Genomic DNA, 18,615 nt, shown 5'->3' with positions numbered 1-18,615 from the left:
TCCCTCTCCCTCTGTCGCTCCCCCTGCTTGTGCTTGCTTCTCTCTGTCAAATAAATTTTTAAAAATCTTAAAAAAAAAATAAATGAAAAACAAAAACAAGACTTGTATTAAACTTCTCCTTCATTAATGTAAAATTTACAGTACAATAATTTTATAGTAGATGGGATTTATTGCTACAGTGAAAAATCAGATTGTGCTACTTTTGTTGTTTCTTCAACTATATGCATACCCCCAAATGGCTTTATGTATATAAGCAACAAATTCATAAAATACATACTTTGAGTATGTAAATATCTAATTCATAAAATGTCTTAAGATACAAGAAAGCTTCCCGGACATGGAAGGATGCTACTGGGGTTTCCTCATTCTGAACTGCTCAGTTTCCAAATGCTACTGGAATGCCATCAGGCAGATTCTTAACTTCCAGTTTTACTGCAGCCAGAGGACCACCTTAGTATTGAGCTTGAGAAAATGAGGAACATCACACATTCAAAATAATGAGGCACGGTGAGCCTTAGACTTTCAAAGAAGATAATCAGAATAAAAAATATATATATATATATTTAAGATTTTATTTATTTATTTGATAGAGAGAGACAGCGAGAGAGGGAACACAAGCAGGGGGAGTGGGAGAGGGAGAAGCAGGCTTCCTGCTGAGCAGGGAGCCCGATATGGGGCTCGATCCCAGGACCCTGGGATCATGACCTGAGCCGAAGACAGATGCTTAACGACTGAGCCACCCAGGCGCCCCCAGAATAAAAATATTTTAATAATTCTTTGCAGCAATGATAGAACTTTACATAGTTGACATACAGAGTAAATGGCAAAATTAAAAGCCCAAGCCACTTTTTAAATTAGGACAATAAAAAGCAGTAAAAAAAAGTACTTAGTAATTACTAATAAAGTATCTTACCTCTAACTGTAAGGCATCTATTTTCTCTTCCTGGCAAGTATCACCCTCACATTCATACTGTACTATTTTTCCATCTGTTTTACTTGCAACCAGTCGATGAACATAGTTATCTGAAGAAAAGAATGAACGCATCAAACAAGGCTTGTTTCTTCACAATGGAAAGGGTCTGCATACACTTTTAACTTTGACAAAATTTTTGTTTTTACGTGTTCTAAATTAAATGCTTTGCAATACTTCTGTACAAGTGGGCTAAATCATTTGAATTTAAGCAAGAGTGAGAGGGCAAGTATGGAAGTGTTAACTCTCTTTATAATGTGCAATTCAGGCCATTTGTAGAAAATAGTGCCCTACGGGGCACCGTGAGAATTTGAGTTTGCCACAGCTGTCAGGAAGATTTCAAGCTGGGAGAGGAAGTGGAGAGGTTCCGAGGGAGAGATGTTCATGCAGAATGAATCCAAATTAGAACATGAGAACAGTGTTCACCTCCGGCATAGTCCCAGACTCGATGGTTGGTGAGCTGCATGGCGTACGTGTGCTGCGTTTCCTCGAAGTGCTTATAAGCATGTCGACTTACATACCGTCCACATCCTATGTGGCCACATATTAAACAAATCCACAGGTTCTGCCACAGAGAAGGTAAGATCTTCATTAGTTATACAAAAACATATGATCTGGCTCACTCAGAGTGGGAAGGTGCCTGACACAGAATGAAACTGAGTTGTTTCTACAGGAGTTTTGAAAAAACATATGTTTAAAACCCCAAAAGCAAGGATGCTTTTATGAGTCAATCATTTTCTCGTTCTGGGTTTTAAAAAACTCTAGGTAAACAGTAAGACAAATATTCACAATTTATCAGCAAAAGTCTAGTCCTTTTCAAAAAAACAAAGAACGGAAAGCAGAGAGTATTTTGCTGAGGAATGTAAAATAATTTATACTTCTTGCCCGACCCTAGACAAAAAGGAAAAAAAAAAATCAGCCTGAAAAGAATCAAAAAGAATTTAAGCCACACGGGGCAGAAGCAAGCCCCAGATCGCGAAAGCTGAGCTCACTCCTCTTTCCCAGCGGCCGCCGGCACTTACTTCCTGCACACCGCACTCGAAGCACTTGTTCTCTTCCACGGGCTCTGGCGTTTGGCAGTACCGGCACACGGGACACCTGTCCGGGACCGCAAGTGAGAATGGAGCAGATGAAATACAAGAGATAGCTGTTACAGAACCAAAAGTCAAAACTGCATTTTAAATCTTCAGTCTCTTAACATGCTATGTGTTTATCATAACTAATGATAACATGCAAAGAACACTTGCAAGTTACTCTCAAATGAAATGAAAAAAATACAAAATCTTGATAAAGGAAGAAGAAAAGGAAGGAGTCTTGATCCGCTTCATGCCTTCCTCCATTCTTCTGCATAAAGCTTAATCAAAGAACTAAATATGTACAAGTTAGAATTAGGGACTTGAGATAAGTTATTCTTTTTTTTTTTTAAAGATTTTATTTATTTGGCAGAGAGAGACATAGTGAGAGCAGGAACACAAGCAGGGGGAGTGGGAGAGGGAGAAGCAGGCTTCCCGCAGAGCAGGGAGCCCGACGTGGGGCTCGATCCCAGTACCCTGGGATCATGACCTGAGCCGAAGGCAGACGCTTAACGACTGAGCCACCCAGGCGCCCCAATAAGTTATTAATTTTATGTCCAGTTATCCATAAGGTATTTTTACTTCAAAAAATCTACCTTATTTCCCAAAGATCTAAATCACTCAAGATGTACTCTGTCTTCTCTGTGTTGCTCCCAAGAGTTAAAACTAAAATCTGTAATAAATTTCACCAAAAAGAAGTTAATATTGGGGGCGCCTGGGTGGCTCAGTTGGTTAAGCGACTGCCTTTGGCTCAGGTCATGATCCTGGAGTCCCTGGATTGAGTCCCGCATCGGGCTCCCTGCTCGGCGGGGAGTCTGCTTCTCCCTCTGACCCTCTTCCCTCTCATGCTGTCTCTCTTTCTCTCAAATAAATAAATAAAATCTTAAAAAAAAAAAAAAAAGAAGTTAATATTGGAACAGACAGGGCCTGTTACCATACAATGAACATGTGGAAGAGGATACCAGTGCCAAGTACTCAAGCGTCATTTTACAAAAAGTCAATTAAAATGGCACTGAAGGCAAACTCACAGAAACAGAGTAGAAAGGCAGATGGAATACCAGGGTCTGGGGGAGGCAGCAATCTGGAGATGTTGGTCAAAGGTTACAAGGTTTCAATTATGCAAGATGAATCAATTCTGGAGAACTGGTGTTCATCAGTGTGACTATAGCTGACAATATTATATTGTTTTGAAATTTGCTTAGAAGAGAGACTTTGGGTGTTCTTACCACACACACACACATGCACACACACACACACACAAGGAAAATGGTAAAGGTGTGAGGTAAGATATGTTTATTGACTTGGTTGTGAACATTTCATAATGTGTATGTATAATGAGTCATCAGGTTGTACATTTTAAATATATACAGTTTTTTTAAGATTTTATTTTTAAGTAATCTCTACCCCCAGTGTGGGTCTCGAACTCATGACCCCGAGATCAAGAGTCGCACACTCTACAGAATGAGCCAGCCAGGCGCCCCTAAATATATACAATTTTTTGGTGATCAATTACACTTCAATAAACCTGGGGGGAAAAGGCCATTAAAAAATCCATTAATGCCTTTCTGTTATACTCAAGACAAAATAACACTAAGTACCAGTCATGAATATTTCTGTCAGGTGGGCAAAAATGGTAGAAAGTAGGTTATAACTGAAGCTAATTATGAACTGGCACCAAGAAGAAAGAATGCTTAAGACATAACTAATATCCATTTGTTACCCAACTGAGTAAATAAAACCAAGAAAAGAAAATTAGCAGGAAGAACATGAATTTCTTATCACAGATAATATCAAAGAGAAGCCAGACATGCACTCCAATGTTGACAGCAGCATTATCAACAACAGCCAAATTACGGAAGCAGTGTCCATTAACAGATGAATGGATAAAGAAGATGGGGCATATATATATATACAATGGAATATTACTCAGCCATCGAAAAGAATGAAATCTTGCCATTTGCAACAATGTGGATGAAGCTAGTGAGTATAATGCTAAGCAAAATAAGTCAGTTAGAGAAAGACAAATACCATATGACTTCACTCCTATGTAAAATTTAACAAGCAAAGGGAAAAGACAGAGAGCGAGAGACGAACCAAGAAACAGACTCCTAACCACAGAGAACACACTGATGGTAACAGAGGGGAGGGGTGTGGGGGGATGGGTGAACGAGGTGGCGGGATGAAGGAGGACACTTGTTGTGATGAGCACAGGGTGATGTATGGAAGTGCTGAATCCCTATATTGCACACCTGAAACTAATGTAACACTGTATGTTAACTAACAGGAATTTAAATAAAAACTTAAAAAAAAAAGAAGCTGGAAGACAAACGAAGAAACCAGGAATGGCAGCTGTAGTGAGCAGCAAGCTGTCTTGTCGAAGGTACAAACTAGCTCTGTGTCATCCCTTTGGTCTGTGTGGCAGCTGTGGTAGTGGTTGGATAAAAATACATGAATTCTGAAATCTTATTTCCTACATTATGCCAAAATGATCTTTCTGAAATGTAAGTATGATCCTGAGAATAAAAAAAGGAAAAAATAACAAAAATCACCTTATTTATACCATACACATAGTATTCTTTTTTTTTTTTATTTTTAAAGATTTTATTTCTTTATCTGACAGAGAGAGAGATAGTGAGAGCAGGAACACAAGCAGGGGGAGTGGGAGAGGGAGAAGCAGGCTTCCCGCGGAGCAGGGAGCCCGATGTGGGGCTCGATCCCAGGACCCTGAGATCATGACCTGAGCCGAAGGCAGATGCTTAACGACTGAGCCACCCAGGCGCCCCTACACATAGTATTCTATGACATACCATCTCACTGATTAAAAGATAATTAACAGTTTATTAAATGCTTCCTTCTCCTTAAAAATAAAGTTTGAGTTGTCATCTTATTTTCTTGAGGAGGTATTTGGGGAAAACTTCCCAAAATGTCCTTCTCTGACATCTCCATGTGTCAAAAAACTACCCTTCAGGACTGCATACCAATGCTGCCTCCCGCCATGCAGCCCTTCTCGACTACCCCCACTGGGGAAGCCATCTCTATTTCCCTCCGGTTTCTACCTTGAATTGTATGCACTTATGTAAGCTCCCTTAGCTGACTGAACTTCCCTGAGGAGGATCTATGTTTGATGCTCTCCCATCAGCACCAGCACTATACGGTGCGTGTACTGAGGCTCAAAACATACTTGCTGAAGAAACTATGTGTTTTTGAGGCTAGCCACCACCAGGTTTGTCCATTTAGAGGGTTGAATTCTAGTCCCAGTGCTGGCCTTCTCTGCAGGACAGCTATTTTTTCATTTCTGGGTCTCAGTTACCTCCTCTGTAAAATGAGGAAGCTGGACAATATGGTCCCCTAAACTTCTAACTTTAAAATGCTATGCTTCTGGGGCAGTTAATTTGCCCTGAGAGTAAAACTGGGGTGGTAGAGAACAAAGAAGTGTCCAAAACTTAAGTGGTGTAGCAGGTGGACACAAGATACAGATAAACACTTTACGGAATGCATATACCTTAGTGTGGCTTTCTTCAAGGCAAATTTAAACCTGGACAATTCTTTGAAGAGCCCCCACATGATACCCCAGAATTGACTGAGGACCCTCTAGAATTGGGGCAAGATTCTTGTCAAGCTAAACAGGCTAGAAAAACCCAGGGTTTACTGATCTGCTCAAGAGTATTTTCTGAGCTCCTACTATGTGCCAGGTCTCCTGCTAAGGGTGAGGGCACAGCAGTGAGCAAGCCAGACAAGGTCCCTGCTCTGTGAAAGCTGGCATTCTTCTGGTCATTTGGGGGTAGACAACAGATTCCTGTGGATGTTCACCTTCCTCATTTCTGGGCTTTGGCATGTGATCTTTCCCTTCCCATGAACACCCCTGCCCTCACACTGCCTTCTCTCAGGTCCCCCTTTCCCTGGCTAATGCCTCCTCATCCTCCTGGAGACTGCACTTCTCAGGCGGCCCTGGCTATCTCAGGGCCCTTGTTCTCCAGTCGTAATGCTGCACACTGCCACTCTGTAACCCCGTTACGGCCACGACTGCGTATTTATTTGTGTGATTATTTGATTCTGTGTCTTCCTCTCTGTAGTGGGAGACCCAGGTCAGCGTCTTGATTTACTTTTCTAGCTAAGTCCTACAGCACAGTTTACAAAGGGAGGAACAACCCTTGATTTAAAAAAACAAAAACCAAGGTACAGCTTACACCTCGGTCCTTGCCTGTGCAACGCCACTGTACACATAAGGCCTCCACTGCAGTGGGAAACAGGACAGTGTAGGCATACGGCTGCTTCATGCCTACTGGCTGCTATTACTACCGGCCACTGAGTCATCAACAACATGCTAAGTCTGAAATGTTAGACTACCATAGCCCACATGGTAAGAAAGCCAAAGTAAATGGTAAACATCAAGAGCAGGTGATACATGAGATTTTAGACCTAAATTTCCTTTGGGTAGAAGAGCCTCAAAGCTCAGCTTTACCTTTTTTTTTTCCCCCCTCATTCCCTGGTTCTTGGAAGCAACAATTCATGCTGCTTTTGGAAATCCCACATAGATTCTGAATCAGCATACTAAGAAGGACGTGGTCTAAGAATGCTAACTGATTCCCACATGAACTAGTGAAGAAAAATGGAAGACCCTTCCATGTGACCTCTTCACTGTCATGGTGCCCAGGTGCATAAAGTCAAGCACTTGGAATGCTTCATTTTTGGTGGTGGCTATTTTTAATTCTGGGAAAGGGTAATAATGGGCTTTGACAGGGTGGGGGTAAGATTAGCTCCTACACTCACGTGGTGTCGTCCCAGCGCTGCAGGCACTGGCTGTGGAAGCTGTGGTTACATAACGTGGTGAGGATGCCATTCACGGACTCGTCCATGCGCTCCAGACACACTGTGCACTTGGGGAGCTCGGTCAGGTCCATCACGGGGAGGCTGGCACCCTACAGGGAAACACTTCACATAAGCTTCACTCTTCATCCACGGTTCTAATATATGTTTTTAACACTAGCTTTCCTGCTGCTTTTTGACTCTTGGCAGGATGCTCTCAACATTTTTGATCTGTGCAAATAATTTAAATTGGTAAGATGTTCATCCATACAACAAATATTGACTGAGCACCTTCTATATTCCCAGCACTGTGCAAGGCACTGGGGATAGGCTGGGGAATAAGCCAACAAAGATACTTGCCCTCACGGAGCTGATACTCTGGAAGGGGAGACTGCTACCAAAAGCTTAACAGAGAATAAAAAAAAAAACCCCAGAGAATTCAAAGCGTTACCAGACTCCTGGCTCTACTTTTAAGGCTCTGTAACTATAACAGAACACAAATGAATAAAAGCAAAACAGGAATGGAACAGAATGATTTTTCCACAGAGTAAGTTAAAACTTAATGCTTCCTACTAAGTGATAATAGTATCAACAACACTGATTTATTCATTCATTTAACACACACTTATTGAGTCCTTACTATGTGTGCCAGACACCGTTCTAGGTGTAGCACAATGGTGAGCAAAGCAGATGCGCTAAGTCCGAAACAACTGAGGGCCTTGTCCTCACAGAGCTTATAATCTGCTAGAGAGAGGCGAAAGTCAAAATTTTTAAATTACCAGTGGTCATAAGTGCTATGAAAGAAAAGTATAGGAAGCTATAACAGGGTGGTCAAGAAAGGTACCCCCTGCACCACCCCCGGGACAGTGACGTCTGACTTGAGCCCTGCCAGCTGTAAAATGAGCAGGAATTACTGACGCGAAGGTGGGGAGGTTTGCACACAAGGACATGCTGAGAAAAATCACATTTATCTATGGTCCCTGAAGAGTAGCTTTTCACAGGCACTCTTTCAAGAAGCCATGTTCATTTAGAGAAAAGAATCTCTAAAACTGGCACAAAGGAAGCCTGATTTTATCATTTGTCAATTTTTATTTTACCTAATCTAATGATAGAACAATCAAATGAGAACTTATTTCCATCAAGCTGATTTCAAAGCAAAAAGACCTTTAGGTCTACTTTAAAATAAAATCTTAAAAATATAACAGAGCTGAATCTCCTACTTTATAAAATGATTTAAGTGAACACATTTTGTAGGAAAAGGTCCCACAGAAGGTGGCAAATCAGAGCAATTACAGATTGTTATCCAAACAGAATTAAAAATTAGGACAGGGATTAAGGGTTGATATTTAAAGTAAAAATGCTTCTTTTAGGTTCCAGGCCATGTTTCATGGATCTGGAATAGATGAACACTCAATTTCGATAACACAGATAATTTTTTTTTAATACTTTGGGATACTTTTCAAAAATTGAGATAAAATTCATTTAATATAAAATCTGCCATGTTTAACTATACAATTCAGTGGGTTTTAATATATTCACAAGGTTGTACAACCCTCACCACTAATTCTAGAACATCCCTATCACCCCAAAAAGAAATCTCGTCCTCACTGCAGTCACTCCTCATTCCTCTCGTCCCCCAGCCCCTGGCAACCACTAATCTCCCTTCTGTCTCGATGGATTGGCATACTCTGGACATTTCCACAGATAAATCTTAACATTCAACCTTATGACATTCACAAGAATGATGCACACTTACATCTTCAGATTTCAGTACTTCAGCCCTTTCCACATACACCAGCTGGCAAACATCATCTTCTATGGAGTTGAACTGGCGGCCATTGCACGCCATATAAAAACTATCTGCATCGGCCTAGGTATACCAATGGATAAAAGGAAAAAATTGAGAGAAATATCCTGAAAATATGCTTTTTATTCAAGATGCATAGCTTCAATTATTCTCTTCATCAGCATTTAAAATTTATAATTAGAGGAGAGAAAGCAACTGCCAAAAGTACCATCTAGGGAAGCAGGTTCATTAGCTGAGTCAAACTCTGCAAGTCAATATCCTGCATCTCTACAATGTTTCCTGATCCATGACAGTCTCACTTAAACCAGCAGAAGCTGCCCAACTGCAATAAGCTGACAGCCAATACGACTTTAGTATTCAACCAGCAATGGTCATCAGTTCCCTTGATATCAATATTTTTTTCCTCGAATCAGCACTTTCTCAGCAACTGAAAGCAAACACTTATTTTTGCAAAGCTTAGAACTCAATCATAACGGACAATTGTTAGGGATGATTTCTTTTTAAAAAACATCAGCATCTATGTTAGAAAGAATAATGGACTAGAGGTACTGGTATGGAGTGAAAAGCCAACTCCTTTTCTTCAATAAACCAAATAATAATAATAACATATCACAGATAAGGAGGTTTTAAACAACCTAGTAATATCGAAAGCAAAACCCTTGGCCAAGATCAAGAGATCCAAGATGAACCAGTCTTTAAAATACTAATGGTCTTGTTCCTTGGAGTAGAAAATAAGAGTCAGGGGAAACAGTCCCCTGTAGATAAAACTGAAAGTTCACCTGTGCATTTGTGAATATGAACACAAGTAAATCCAACCTCTTAGTAGAGCCTTAGTAGAAAGTGTTAACAAAGAGATGATTCCAGTTTTTAAACTTGGCAATTTTGAGGGGCAGCTGGGAGGCCAAGGTTTGTCTAGATTTCACTCCCACATGGACATTAACCCAAACACAGGAAGTTGTGTGCTTTGGCCCTACCAACGTATACAAGCTGCATGGAGGGAGGGAGGGTGTTCTGTAAAAGGAAATGGCACATTGTCAACCTCTAGAAGAGTTTCAAGTCCGTACAGGTAAAAAAAATAGTCTTGCTTGTCTACCCTCATAGGATTCTGAACCTTACAGCAAAATCTTGTGAGCTTCTCAGTAGCTTTGAATTTCACTCCAATGATATAATTCAAGTGTGGATTCTTGATTATTTATATTTTTTCAATATGACCAAATGAGCTAAGCAGCTGAGGAAAGATGATCAATTCTGAACCCAATTTTGTTTTGTTTTGGAGGGCGGGGGCTTCCTTTTCAGGAAACAACCTGTATTGGGTATAGCGTATTTTAACTTCAAACTGTTAAGAGCCAGTTAATAAATCTCTTTAATACTAAGAGGAGGCAAACTAAATTGGCTTCCCCCATTCTTCAAGAGCAATGTCTTTTTCTTGAAATGCTTTGGGTGAGTAAGCAGCACAGTGAGCAAATGGATTTGTGCACTGAGGAAGCGACCACCCGGAAGGAGGGCCACCAAGAGCTGGCTGCACCTGTGGCAGCTGAGGAGAGGCCGACCCCTCCTCAGACCTCCAGCTCTGTAAATGCTTGCTAAGCAAGCACACTTCCTCAGAGGAAGGGACAAAGTCTGTGATTCCAAGCAGATGACAGAATCTACTCAACACCAGATAAATGGCTCTTTTCTTGGGGGAGTTGTTTATCTATGACAAAGAAATGTATTTTTTGAACACATGGATCTCTGTCTTTAAAATCTCTGTATTGGGGGCGCCTGGGTGGCTCAGTTGGTTAAGCGACTGCCTTCGGCTCAGGTCATGATCCTGGAGTTCCGGGATCGAGTCCCACATCGGGCTCCCTGCTCAACAGGGAGTCTGCTTCTCCCTCTGACCCTCCCCCCTCTCATGTGCTCTCTCTCTCTCATTCTCTCTGTCTCAAATAAATAAATAAAATCTTTAAAAAAAAAATAAAATAAAATAAAAATAAAATAAAATCTCTGTATTGGAAATGTAGCTTGTCTGAATATTTACTGAGCACCCAGCATCTGCCAGGCACTGTGCTATGCGCTAGGACTAGAGGACAGAACAAAATACACATGGTTCCTACTTCAACCCACTACTGAAATGCACAAAACAAAAGGCTGAAGCTAACTGCAAAAACATAGAACAGCTCTTTTATTTAAAATGCTTGCATTGTATAGGGCCCAACATTTTAAGAAACACTGCTTTTTTTTTTTGAGTCTTTTGTTCTAATTGTCCTCTTCCCAGGATAAACTCAGAAAAAGAAAAATCCATTATGATCAATGTTCCTTTATTGTCACAGTGATCAACTATAGTGTCGAGAACATGTTTTTACTTCTCAAAAGAGGGTCTCCTGGCCTGTCCTAAGCGCGAGTGACTCAAGGAACTACTTGAGTCACTGAACCCCCTCCTCCCTTCTTGTGTCCCGATGAATTATAATTCCTTACCCAAAGACTAAGTTTCCTGAGGGTCACAGTACAACTGTGTAGTATCACATCAGAACACCTACAGCACTGGGGCGCCTGGGTGGTTCAGTCTTTAAGCATCTGCCTTCGGCTCAGGTCGTGATCCCAGGGTCCTGGGATCGAGCCCCGCATCGGGCTCCCTGCTCAGCGGGAAGCCTGCTTCTCCCTCTCCCACTCCCCCTGCTTGTGTTCCCTCTCTCGCTGTGTCTCTCTGTCAAATAAATAAAATCTTAAAAAAAAACAAAAACAAAAAATGAAAACCCACCTACAGCATAAAGCTAAGGCCAACAGAAATTCCAGAGCTTATAGGAGATACAGAGAAGGATTACTCTTTATAAAAATTGCCTGGTGAAAAAAAGAAAGGAAAAAGAATATGGTCAGCTGCCAAGGCTATGGAGTCAGGCTGCATGGGTTTGAAATTTAATTCAAACACTTATTAGTTGTGTGGCTTTGGGCAAGTGACTTATCCATGCTTGTTTCCTCAATTATAAAAGTGAAAGTAACAACACCTACCTCACGGCATTGTTGAGAGGACTCAAGGAGCCAACGCATGAAAAGCACTTAACAGGCCTGGCATCTAGTAAGTGCTCAATAGTTGGTACCTATTTGAGCCTTTTTTTTTTTTTTCATTAGGGCCCAGTATTAACAACTTCAAGTCTTATACTAGGAGGGTGTTTTTAGACCTTAGAAAATCGGACAGGATAAGCCTCAGACCCTAAGATCCAGCATTAGCAATAAATAAGACAACTCATGATTCCCAGGTCAAGGGTTCTATTCCCATGGGGAAGAGCTAGCAGACTGTTTCACAGTCTCAAAACTAACATCCATGAACCTGTACAACCTGCATTTGGTCAAAAGACAGGAGGTGGAGAGACTGCAGAAAAAGCCATTAACAGTAATAGAAAAGTCCCGCAGCATTACCTGCACACTATGAAGGGTGGCCCTTGGTACAGTTTGTGGGTTTAGCAGACTTTAGACTATTTAAAAAGTCTAAACATTTTTCCCCAATCTGTTTTTTTATTTAAATTCAATTAGTGAACTTATAATACATCATTAGTTTTTGATGTAATGTTCAATGATTCATTATCCCCAATCTGTTTCAGTGACTTTTCCTGTGTCACTTGCTGACTGCCCTTAACTGTTAAGTAGAAACTATAACTGAAATATTGCCATTACACAATTTCTTGCCAAGTGATTATCTCCCACACTTTTATCCACTCCTACTGGAAGAAGAGTATGCCCTACGATTAAAAGTGAGGGCTCAAATCCCAGCTCAGTCACTGAGGGCAAATCACTAACCTCTCTGCAGTCAGTTTCCTCATTTGTAAAACAAGGATAATAACAGTACTTACTTCAAAGGGTTTTGGTGAGGACTACATGAGATAATGCACATTAAGCACTTAGCAGAGAGTGGTATAGCATAAGCAGTCAGTAAGATTGCAAATTATCATCATCATCCTTGATATTACATGTGCTACCAGATTTAAAAGGTACCACTTGCCCAATGTTTGCAAAGCTCCTCAGTGACCTTGGAAGGTCTCTTGACAGTTAGTGAACACAGCTGTTTAAGTGCTTTTCCATTCTAATTGTCAACGTGTGAAGTCTAAGTCTGCGTGCAGGAAAGTTCAAACATATTTTAAATGTCTCATCTCAATGGCAGGGTATTTTGTAAAGGTTAAAGATAACAATTGTGTACCCTCTTGTACACAGAACACTACACTAAGGGTTCCCTTCCTGTGGCCCATGGAATAGGCACAAACATAATCCAACTCTCACTTCTCTTAATTTCCTCCCCCTGGCCAACGAATGACTGCTATTGCTGTCAACTCTGGATTTCTGCAAGGAGGAAGGAGATGACAAGCGGGCCTCGTGTCATGGGCTCCCTTTCACCCACAAATTTTGGTAACAGGTCAGAGGCAATGGCAAATGATCTAAAGGCACACCCACTCTTTGCCAATCTGCAAGCTAGAACTGCTTATCTGGGCCAAATTCAGGAAGGCTGTTTACCAAGGAGGTGAGAAAGAAGTAACTTTTGACAAAGCTGCATTTCAAAACCTAATGAATGGACAAATAAAACAGCCCATTAAAAACACAAAACCAACCAAAAAACCCACAACAAACCAAAACCTACAGATAGGATGGCTCTTTAACAATCTGGGTAATAGCTAAAGCTTATCTCACTCTTATACTCATACAGAAATATGTGTATTATTAAGAATGAATATGTAAAACCAAGAGACTACCTTCCTAACATCTTTAGAACTGAGGCACATGGAAGATGCTGCTTAATGTGACAAGTGAAATGAAGCCAATGTCAAAACTTTCTTAAATCAAAAAGTATCTGTAATAATATGCAACTAATTTTTAAAACTGAAAATATCACCATCCTTTCACTGTTTCTGTCTCTCTGTTGCAGTGATTTCCAATCAGAACTCTTAAAGCATCTTTAATACTTCAAGGAACGTCCCCAAATCCCTCATCACCAAAATTAAAAGTATTAAACAGATCTTATTCTCTAAAATGTGCCAAGGAATGTCTTTTAAAAAGAGAATGAAAGAAGCAGGGGCACAGTGTTATAAGGACAGATGATAATACGGTGTCAATTTCAAAAAGTTTGGGGACTACTACTCTACTGGAATAGTTACTACTGGATAACCAAATACACACAACCCTAGATTTCATACCCAATCCACTTTATAAAAACATTATGGGTACGAGTTAGCATTGTGTGTCTGCTAACGAATTTAGAAAGATTTCTAGAATTACAATACCCTAGAAGACAGGTATATCAAGAATCTTAAGTGCAAAATGTAAATCACACACAGCTAGCATCACACAGTTTCAAAAACACAGTTTCTGTGGCAAAGAGATTTTTAATATCTTAACTTTTACCTGTGCACTAAACTTTATCAGCACCATATATTGATTTGGAGTAGAGTCTCTGATGATTTTCATTTGTTCAATTACTTCATTAAATGGGGCGACAAACTTCATAAGGTCATGACTGGTCATTGTAGCAGGGACTGTGAGAATACACAGCATGGCACTGCGCCTCACATCTTCTTTTAAGGAGGTCATCTTACTAATAAGACAATAATTAGACTGTCTTGAATGGATGAGGTATGGTTAGTTCAGACAACACTAATTAGACAACTTTTATGTCCAAGAAAATAGAAAAAAAAAAACCTTGTTATACTTCACAGATTGATTTATACAGTGTTATAATACCTGAAAACCCACACGACCTGATTAATGCAGAATACCTTCAACATGTCTGCAACAGAGCTTAAGGTAAGCTGTGCAACAATCTCGATTACACCCACCACTGAAATTTTACTGAAATATTTAACCTTCAGTTAAAGGCTTACTACAGTTATAAATCAGTGGTTTGTTTTATTCTCATTAGCTTTTTAATAATAAATTCTCATTAGAAAACTGCCCCCCCACAAAGGCAGAGAGGCAGCCACAGTATGACTCAATCTACAAGTTAACGGGCAACTCTAACTATGCACTTCTCTCAAGGGGTCTAGAAGAGGAGTGTTCTAAATATAAGAAAGAGAATTCAGAACTATGAAGATGTGATTCTGAAGATTACAGAAAGTGCTGTTGGGTTAGAATAGCTGGAATAGAGGAAAAAGAAAAAACCTCCCACAATCCAATTTGCTTTTGAAATGCTGCAAACCTACTTCAACAGGTGTGATCCCAAAAGGCGACCTGAGTATTCACTGTTTCCCAGTGGGGACCTAGCAAACACGTTAGGAGGATAGGCTTTAAAGAGATCAGCTACCAATTATCCAAGGGGCTGAAGACCCAGCTTATAGATTATCCAGCCAAATGCTTCCTTCCTTTGGCTTCTTTTAAGTTTTGTGTGGACCACAAAAAAGATTAGAAGAGATGATGAAATTGTAGTCCATTAACAGACTTAACAGCTTTTTTCGTAAAGATCTGAGGGGATATGAGACTGCAATGATGTTATGAATCATTTATAATTTTTTTTTCCTTTTTATCTTCCTTCCTTTTAATTTTCCAATCATCTTGCATGCCTACCTTCTCAGGGAATATTTTCTTAGGTATTTTCTCAGTGTATCTACATGTTTCTTCTCTAAGAAGCTTTGACCCAATCTCTAACATTAACCAAATATAAAACATCTAAGAATTCTCTAACATACAATATATGAAAAGTATTATCCTTCTGAAGCTTAAAATATCCACTGCTCCTCAGGGCAAGAAATATTTCACTGCCCTGAGACAAAAAAACAGACCAGTTCAAAAGGAAAGGGTTTTTCTTACTTTGTCTTGTATAGATGCATAATACCATGAACTATTTCAACTGATGGGTTTCCACTAAAGAACGAAATCTGGTCTGGAAGCTGTTTGGATGGAGAATCGGGAGCAGCATTTATGCATTCTATACTTTGATCTTTACTCTTCTGTGCAGTGGGAGATGCTTCTGAAGACTTCCTTTCTTCCACTGTGGCTTTCAGCTCATCTTTCACAAATCAAAAAATTAGCAGATTATAAACTGATAGGAAATATGTGGAAGGATTCTAATTAGGTTAAAATTTTAAGTCAGAAAAATAAACTTCAACAGAGAAATTGTATTGCATTAAGAACCATATTTACAGAACAGCCAAGTTTTAAGGGCATCTAAACTTGAAAGCAATCTTTGTCTCATAAAAATTTCAATAATACCCACAGAAACTTAAGGATGGCTCTTACATTTGGCAGTACCATAATAAAAGCAGATGTCTTCCATCATGTACTCTTAAATGGGACACTCAGGGCTATTAACTTGGAAAACCAAACCTACCAGTTCTAATCACCTCCACGCTGGAGATATAGTACACAACCAGACTCTCGGTTGGAGTGAGCTGGAAGTGTGTGTATGGGGGGGGGGGGCGGCGGAGACACAACATGCTTATCTGGATTTATTCGTGATCTGCCACTAACCTAGATGGTAAGTAGCTCTCCTCACTGAATAAAGTTGTCGACCCACCTAGTTAGTATTAATTTAGGAGAAATATTTGGAGACGCTGAAGTGTGGCTTGACAACCTCATGTAAGGCACACAGGTAGTGAAAGATAAAAGTATGTTAGAGGTCAAAATCATGGGCTCATGGAATAACATGTGTAAGACAGGTAACCAGGGGCTTATGTTACACGAGTCTGGAGTTTTAGAAGCATACCTGGATTGGACTTCATGGTCTCAATGATCATATCTGTCATTTCTCGACGGCCAAGATGCTGATGTATGATTGCTGCTTTCTCCCCTGGTGACTTCCCTTCTAAAGAGGCTACAGCTGAGGCTAGTGTCTTCTTTTTGATCTCCTCATCAGACATTTCCCCAGCTAAGGAACACATGAATGATTAATATCTGATAATAAAACAAGTTCTCCACTTTCAACGTATCCATCGATAAGCTTCCCTTTTCTCTCTGCTGCCCTCCTCCAAGATAATATGATGCCTTTGCATCTCTCACTCACCTCTGGGGCTCCTCAGTGCCCAGCAGATAGTCAATAAACACCCAGTGCAATTAATTCAGAAATGCAGGGTTATTCTAGTGAAATCATGCGTTTTAAAGCAAATCAATGAGAATAAGAGCTTTAGAGAAGGTTCAACAGTGATTATGTCCGTATTGAACCAACATTTTAAGTAATCTCTGGTAAAGTGAGACTGTGTTGAGATCCAAATGAAGGTCTCGGGTCCATTAATAAAAATTCAAAAACCTTTAGCAGTAGTCTTCTTAAACACCCTGGGTTAGCCTCATGCCATGAGTCATACCATGAAAATCTGTGATCACAGTCTTAAATCAATGAAACACACAAAAATGGAAAAGGAACTTGGGAGACTCGATTGAAATACTCTTAATGTAAGTTCTATCAGAGCAGGAACCAGGCCTGTTTTGCCCACCACTGTATCCCCAGCACTTACACCACAGTGCCTAGCACACCCTGGAAGATCTTCAGTAAATCAAGGACTGACCTGTGTAGAGGTGTATTCGTGCCTAATGTCAATTTAGCTGACTTCCACAACTTAGGGATCACTTGCAGTTTTTGAAAGGTGCTTGTAACCCATTAAATCATATTCAATTTTTAATCTGCAGCTCCAAAATTCACACACTCAGGGGAGTTTCTTTTCTTTTTAAATTTTTTTTTTCAAGATTTTATCCATTTATTAAACAGAGAGAGACAAAGTGAGAGAAGGAACACAAGCAGGGGGAGTGGGAGAGGGAGAAGCAGGCCTCCCACTGAGCAGGGAGCCCAATGCGGGCCCAATCCCAGGACCCGGGGATCATGACCTGAGCAGAAGGCAGAGCGGGAGGCAGACACTTAACGACTGAGCCACCCAGGCCCCCCTCAGGGGATTTTCTAAGGACACCATCTCTACCTGCCCCAGGCCCCCTCCCCAAACCAAAAATATCCTCGTGATAGCTTTCCAAACTCTTCCTTTCCTTCACAGCTCTTCTCATGGATGTAATTCCACATTTATTCTGTAATTATTTAATTCACCTGTCTACCTCATTGAGCTGCCGGTGCCATTAAAGCCGGGACCATGTCTGATTCTGCAAACAACTAAAGTTCCAGCAGAGAGTGAGCATTCAGTAATTACTTCTTGAATAAATGTTATTTTTTTTTTAAAGATTTTATTTATTTATTTGATAGAGAGAGAGACAGCGAGAGAGGGAACACAAGCAGGGGGAGTGGGAGAGGGAGAAGCAGGCCTCCCGCTGAGCAGGGAGCCTGATGCGGGGCTCGATCCCAGGACTCTGGGATCATGACCCGAGCGGAAGGCAGACACTTAACGACTCAGCCACCCAGGCGCCCCTTGAATAAATGTTGTTGTTAGGAAATTGCTTAAGGTCCAAGGAACACAGTCATAGCTGCATTCCCCATGAAGGAGGCTGTGTGTGGCTGGCAATGAACAGCTCAGACTCTCAAGTCTAGCTCTGAGTTAGAATCCCCGTTTCACCACTTACAGGACAATCGTGGCCAAGTCATTTAATCACTGGGCTTCAGTTTCCTAACCTGTAAAAGGCGCGTACATTTACCTAACAGGGTTGTTGCAAAGATAATTAAAGAAGATAATACACACGGGGCACCTGGGTGGCTCAGTTGTTAAGCATCTGCTTTCGGCTCAGGTCATGATCCCGGGGTCCTGGGATCGAGCACCGAGTCGGGCTCCTTGCTCAGCTGGGAAGCCTGCTTCTCCCTCTCCCACTCCCCCTGCTAGTGTTCCCTCTCTCGCTATCTCTGTCAATAAATAAATAAATAAGATCTTTAAAAAAAAAAAGAATACACACAAAGTGTTTAGTACAGTGCTGCGACACAGGAAGTGTACAAACTTTAGCTATAGTTACTACTGTAGTTGCAGAGCGCCTAAACAGAAATTCTTCCAAAGGGGAACGATTTAATTAAACCACGAACCGTCAACTCTGGGATCCAGTCGCTGCCCTCACAAAGCCTGGAGGAGACCAACTTACACAACTTG

At 40.8% G+C, this 18,615-nt stretch overlaps 1 protein-coding gene across 2 annotated transcripts in view; it reads right to left on the bottom strand.

Moving 5' to 3' along the window:
* The window catches only part of LOC110588247 (BRCA1 associated protein), a 30,406-nt gene that overhangs the window by 11,265 nt on the left and 526 nt on the right, over positions 1 to 18,615 (bottom strand). For both annotated transcript variants that reach the window (XM_021698545.1, XM_021698546.2), the window contains exons 2-9: positions 16,314 to 16,475; positions 15,419 to 15,617; positions 14,021 to 14,210; positions 8,606 to 8,719; positions 6,814 to 6,962; positions 1,993 to 2,068; positions 1,397 to 1,535; positions 914 to 1,023 (exon numbers count right to left, since the gene is read on the bottom strand). In XM_021698545.1, the coding sequence (XP_021554220.1) occupies positions 914 to 1,023; positions 1,397 to 1,535; positions 1,993 to 2,068; positions 6,814 to 6,962; positions 8,606 to 8,719; positions 14,021 to 14,210; positions 15,419 to 15,617; positions 16,314 to 16,475 (1,139 nt within the window). The remainder of the gene's footprint in view (positions 1 to 913; positions 1,024 to 1,396; positions 1,536 to 1,992; positions 2,069 to 6,813; positions 6,963 to 8,605; positions 8,720 to 14,020; positions 14,211 to 15,418; positions 15,618 to 16,313; positions 16,476 to 18,615) is intronic.

Source organism: Neomonachus schauinslandi, chromosome 14 (assembly GCF_002201575.2).
Source record: "Neomonachus schauinslandi chromosome 14, ASM220157v2, whole genome shotgun sequence".
Lineage (NCBI taxonomy): Eukaryota > Metazoa > Chordata > Mammalia > Carnivora > Phocidae > Neomonachus > Neomonachus schauinslandi.
This window is presented reverse-complemented; position numbering and strand designations above follow the sequence as displayed.